Raw genomic sequence first — 6,507 nt, 5'->3', positions numbered from 1 at the left:
TTATATTCAATCCTTAAATTTATCTGCCATAAATTTGAGTTTGCTCTTGATGTCTTTTCATAATATTTTTAACTTACCACATAAAAATCATTTTCTACCAAAACAGAGGTGCTATTACTTACACATAACAAATATTTGAAACACTCAGTAAGGGGTGCTAAAGAAGATTGCATTTGGTAGGAATTAGGAACATATACACACAGCTCTTTTGACAAAGTCGCAAGTATGCAATCATCTGATTGATTATTGTTTTGCATGCCTCCTTTTTTCAGGACTACAAAATCTCTGAGTACTTGGGTAGAAATTAGGTTGACAGCTGATTGACGATACCTAAAAATATTTGAAATCTGTTTTAATATTTACTGATTGATAGGAGAATGGACAGTCACATTTTACTTCTATATAAAATTTTCTTCTCATGTCGAGTTTCCAGAAGAGAATGGAAGAAGTAAACCAAACCTCAGTGACTGAATTCAGCCTTGATGGGTTAACAAAGAATCCAGAACTCCAATTACCCCTATTCCTCATCTTTCTGGGAGTCTACTTGGTTACGGTTGTGGGAAACCTGGGAATGATCGTCTTGATTAAGTTTAGTTCTCAGCTTCACACACCCATGTATTATTTACTCAGCAGTCTGTCCTTTATTGACTGCTGTCAGTCCACTGTCATTACTCCCAAAATGCTGGTGAACTTTGTGACAGAGAAGAATGTCATCACCTACCCAGAATGCATGGCTCAGTTCTACTTCTTCTGTGTTTTTGGTGTTGCTGAATGTTACATGTTGGCTGTAATGGCATATGACCGCTATGTGGCTATCTCTAATCCTCTGCTTTACAATGTAATCATGTCCTATCAAGTCTGTTTGTGGATGATTGCTGGGGTATATGGTATGGGATTCCTTAGTGCCACAGCTTATGCTATCTTCATGATAAGATTGCTCTTCTGTAAGTCTAATACAATAAGGCATTACTTCTGTGATTATTTCCCATTACTGGAGCTCTCTTGCTCTAGTACTTTTATCAATGAAGTACTATTATGGTCCCTTGGTTCATTTAACATTCTTATACCAGCTATGACCATTCTTAGTTCTTACATCTTCATCATCGTCAGCATCCTCAACATTCATTCCACTGGGGGAAGACGCAAGGCCTTCAGCACCTGCAGCTCCCACATTTTGGCTGTTGCTATTTTCTATGGTTCTTTAACTTTCATGTATCTTCAGCCACCATCAGTCAGCTCCCTGGTACAAAGTAAATTGTCGTCTGTGTTTTACACCATTGTTGTGCCTATGTTGAATCCCATGATTTACAGCCTGAGAAATAAAGATGTCAACGTTGCCCTAAAAAAAATAATACAAAAGGTATATTTCCACACAACAAAGAATGACTTTCATTAGTAATACAATATAACTTCTGCAATTCACTGGAAGATATAGCCTACTTACAGGATTGGTAACATTAGAAGTGAGGTGATTGTTAGCACATGGTATTTGCAAGAAATGTACCAAAGGTAAAAGTAAATTCTCACCCTCATACACATGGTGAAGTGATACTCTTTTGTATAATAGAGTTTATTCAATAGCATCCTATATTACCTGCTAAAATTTCTTAAACTTTTCCTTTGGTTGATTATATTATCATATATGAACCAAGCTCTGCTTAAGCAAGTCAAATATAATTTTAATAAGATGGAAGTACATAAATTTCTGCAATCTTCCTTTGTTGCTTCAATGATTTGTAGAAGGTCTTCTTGTTCAATTAGCAAATGACTCAAAAATACTTTGAATAATTCCATAAATTTATTAATTTAAATAAAATAAGCTATGCAATGGGAATATTGTGTAATTCTGATTATTGAAAAATATTCAGCGCTATATTAGTTCATGTGTTAACATAAGACAGGTTCCCACACACAAGGTGTTTACCCTATCTTAAACTAGAAAGGCAATGGTAAACATGTTGCGAGGCAAAGTGCATTTCATGAATATATGTGCATTATTTACACTGCTGTATGACTCCTTCTCATTTTTCTTTTACTTCATAGTCATATTTCTTCATAATGTTTTGTTTTCTCTCTTACCTCTCTGAGTTTCAGACTCAGAAGTTATGAAGTTGCAGTCTTTCATTGTAGCATCTATTTGTATCACTTATTAACATAGAAGAAAGATAAAATTGGCATTTTTTCTGAATAAAGATAAGCCTCACTCGTGAATTCATGAGCAATTTTGAGTGAAAAATAGTGGTTAGGCAAGAATACCTGAAACTGCTGAATGTTCTTGTTCTGGAAACTCTAGGTTAGTGTTGGGGTTACTTAAAGGAAAAATTTAAAATATCATTTTATTTTAAATGTGCCTGCTATGATTTTATCAAATTGGATGTCAAAAGGTTACAGACATGGCCACAGGCAGTCTTATATTTTCACTTTTCCTCAATATTTAAGTAAAGAAGAATGAAGAATATTCACACCAACAAGCAGAGTTTATGTACATTCTCTCTCAGAGGTCCTGAGTTCAATTCCCAGCAAACACGTGGTGGCTCACAACCATTAGTAATGAGATGTGGTACTCTCTCCTGGCATGCAGGCATATATGCATGTAGAACACTGTTTATATAATAAAGAAATCTTTTAAAAAAGAAAAGTAATTTAAAAATAGGATTGGAAAAACCAATTCATTTGCCAAAATTTTTGTATATTAGCACCAGGATTAAGTTGATTCTCAAAAGCTTATTTTCAGTAGTGGTAACTTACAATTGTAATCACAGAACTCAAAGGTAGAGACAGTTAGATTCCTAGGACAATCTGGACATCTAGCCTAGCCTACTTAGCTACTTACAATATAGTGAGAGACATTGCATCAAAGAAAGTGAACACTCTAAGGAACAGCACCAGAATTTGTTTTAACCCTTTACATACTCATTCATGCACATGTTCGCACAACCACATTACACGCATACAAATATAGACAAATAAATACGGCTTTTTGGTATATTGATTCTTGCCTCTAATCCCTGGCATAGATAGATGAGGCACGAGTCCTCAAATATATAGATTACAGATTTAGACAGGATACAAAAGAAAACTTATATTATTAAAAAATGGTTTATCGTTTTCAAATCTTTGGACATTTTTCAGTAAGAGGTACCTGTCAGAATGTCTTCTGGATTTTTAAGACTACTACAGTGTGAGTTCAATATAATGTGGGACTGAACCAAGAACACTATTTAGTAGCATATAAGAAATGTAATAATCAATTCTTACTAAGATTTCAATTATTAAAACATTGTTTTTAATACAAATAGTTTCTGCATATAAAATTTAAAGACTAATGTATAATTTTTGACGATAGAATAAAATTAAGTAGCAGGAAAATGCCATTTGCTTCTCTTTCAATGATTTGTTCCCTGAGAGTTGTAAACCTTTCTAGAGTATGCTTTCATGCTCTTTGGAGCTGGCATATACAAGCCCCGGGTTCACCTTCAGAGCATAGGAGGCATAACTGTTCAGGCGACTGTGAAAGTTTAGACTGTTACCAACTCTAGAGTTGAAGAAGCTCTTGGGGATGTTACCCGACCACTAGATTAACTACAAAAATAGTTCTGAGCCTGAGGTCCTTATCTCTCAGCACTGATGAATACAGAATATTGATCACAAGTTACTACATATTAACACTAGTGATTTTTGCAAGGGACCAGTAAAACTTGGTACTGAGACTTTTGAAAATAAGGAGAGTAGAATGTTCATCCCAACTTGTTAATGTCATGATTCTAGAGGAACCGATGTGAAAAGAAAGGAAAATTTATATTATTTGATTAATTTATGCAATATTTTACAGAGTAATTTTTAAACCTTATAGAATGTATCAGCCACTTTCTCAGGTCCTGAAGGCACAGAATTAGCCCATCCTCTGCATTCTTCTCTAGCTCACAGTATGAAGTTGCGCTGCTTTGAAGTTAATTTTGTAGTAGTCACTACAAAGTTATGTCAGTTATGATGAAATGGAAAAGGTTTGAGTGATTTCTTCCATTTTAAAGACACTTGAAAAGAAGTAAGTCTTTACCAGAATATTGAGTGGACAAATTGGAATATGCTGTCTTCATTTATGACTGACCAAATTGTATGACCATGAATAAGTTTCCAATTTATTTTGATTATTATTTATGTAGTTAAATATATTAAATACCACACACAAAATAAAGGTCTTGTGTCTTTTAGGACATCCCAACCCAGATAAACTGTAAGAAAAAGTAAAGAAAAAAATAGAAAGTCAAAATATATTTCATGAGTCATGAAGTAAACTCTTTTGTCCATATATCTTTACCTGCAAGTGTTCATTGCAAAAAGTCATTGAACTTATTCATATACCTTTTTAATATAGAGTTATGGTGTCTTTCCTACCATTCTGAGTTTCAGACTCAATGCTATTTTCTTTCACTGTAGCATGTATTTGTATCATTATTCACTAGGGAAAAAGATAAAACTGGAAAATTGTTTTCTGAATAATGATCATGTCCCATTCATTAAATTATGGTTAATTTTGAAAGAAAAAATTGGTATAGCTATGGGACCACAATTATTAAATGTTCTTACATTTCTTTGTTGAATTAATGTTTTATGTTATTTAAAGGAAGTATACCATGTTTTACTCTGAATGTTCTTGTTGTGGTTTTATCTAATCAAATGTTAAGAAAAAGCTTCACACACAATCCAGAGGTTAGTCTGCTCTTCTGAGGTTCATTCTCAGTAAGTGACCTGTGACTCTAGGTTTATGTCAAGTTGTCAGTTGAAACCAAATGTGAGAGTCTATAACAAAGTGAGTGCGTTGCTTTCTGTTTTTTTTTTTTTTTTAGAAAAAAGATATTTAAATCATCAAGAAGCCATGAATTAAATTACATAATTCCACAATAAAAAATAATAATATAAAAGAGTAGTTAAAAATAGGGGCAGAAATAGTAATCCTTTTACTTGAGTACTTCCTATATAAGCAACAGGATTCTAGTATTCTCTCAAAAATCTTTTTTAAAAACTATGATGAATAATGGCAAATTCAAACACAAACTGGGATGTAGAGAATAGTATACTACTAAGATAAAGTAGTCACAAAGACTAGCTACTTGCCTAATTCCAGGAAAGTAAGAGAGCTTGCATCCAAAAATGTGGACAGTCTGAGAAACACCAAAACTGCTCCTTTGCCCTTCAAATATTCATGCATATACATGCACATGCAACTTTTTACATATGTAGATATACACAGACAAATAAATAAGGTTTCCTCATACATTGATGATTTATTGCCTAAATTCCCACCTACTTGGGTGGATGATGCTTGAGTCCACAAATATGCAAATTGTTGAGTTGGATGCGATATAAGACAAACTTTTCTGAAATATAAATTGGTTTATTATTTTAAATTCTCTAACTGCTTCAAATAAGATATGTCAGACTATCTTCTGACTTTTAGACAAGCTCACTATAATGTGTGCTGGAAACAACAGCCCTAGTAGTCATAAGATATATAAAATCTTCAAATCTATTGATATTTCATTTAATAAAATATTGGTTTTGATTTAGGTGGTATCTCTAAATAAATATTTACCACCAATGCAGGTTGTTTTTGATACCAGAAAAAGATTAATCTGTTGGGAAATGACATGTCTTTCCCTTTCATGGTTTTCTTCCTGAGAATTGGAAATCCTTGGAGACTGTGTGATCACTTTATTTGTTGTTGGCATATATAATTCTAAGGTAAACCTTCAGCGTATAGGAGCACAAAACTGCTCAGGTGATTGCAAAAGGTGAGACTGTTGCCAACACTAGAGCACAAGAAGCTCTTAGGGTTACTAACCTGTCATTACATCAACATCTAAAGTAGCTCTGAGACTAAGTACAGGGACCTGGTACCTCAGCAGTGATGACTACACAGCACTGAGAACATCAGTATTAGTGAGTTTGCGAGTGGGAAGTATAATTTGTGCTGAGACTATTGGAGAAAAAGAGAGTGAGTGATTCATGAGTCTAGAGGAATCACTGTTAAAATCTGTACTCTACTAATTATTAGATTCATTTATTCAGTTATATAGAGTAATTTTTATTATTCAGTAGGAAGGACCAGTCAGTTCAATTTTATGAAGACTTGAAGGGAAGTAAATATTTGTCAAAAAAAATTGGTGTGCATATTTGAATAGTCTGTCTACATCCCTGCCTGAATACATTTTATTCCCGGGAATAAGTTTATAATTTCTTTATTTCAATTAATATTAACATACTTAAATATCGTAGATGTCACACACTAAATAAAGCTCTCTCTGTTTCCTTCTCATAGCATATAATAAAGTCCTAAGACATCATTACTTTATGTAAGAAAGGATATATTCTGGATGATTTTTGATCTGTCATTGTACTTCTTTAGGGGGACATCTATAATTATCTATACCACACATATGGTATGCATTCATGTACAACAGTTTTTCCAAATTCCTGAATACATACATATTTGTCTGATAATTATTG

The 6,507-nt window shown here is 33.4% G+C and overlaps 1 protein-coding gene across 1 annotated transcript; it reads left to right on the top strand.

The window, feature by feature from the left end:
* The first annotated feature begins 439 nt into the window (after positions 1-439).
* LOC146894684 (olfactory receptor 8G50-like) lies at positions 440-1,396 on the top strand. The gene has a single exon (XM_087905928.1). The coding sequence runs from the start codon at positions 440-442 to the stop codon at positions 1,394-1,396; it is 957 nt and encodes a 318-aa protein (XP_087762054.1).
* Positions 1,397-6,507: the final 5,111 nt, after the last annotated feature.

This window comes from Myodes glareolus, chromosome 4, assembly GCF_982192425.1.
Source record: "Myodes glareolus chromosome 4, mMyoGla1.1, whole genome shotgun sequence".
NCBI lineage: Eukaryota > Metazoa > Chordata > Mammalia > Rodentia > Cricetidae > Myodes > Myodes glareolus.
Note: the sequence above shows the minus strand (reverse complement) of the source record. Positions and strands in the feature narration are given on the sequence as shown.

Bases quoted from the DNA above. Each gene is read 5' to 3' on its own strand.
- LOC146894684 (XM_087905928.1), top strand. From the start codon at position 440: ATGGAAGAAGTAAACCAAACCTCAGTGACTGAATTCAGCCTTGATGGG.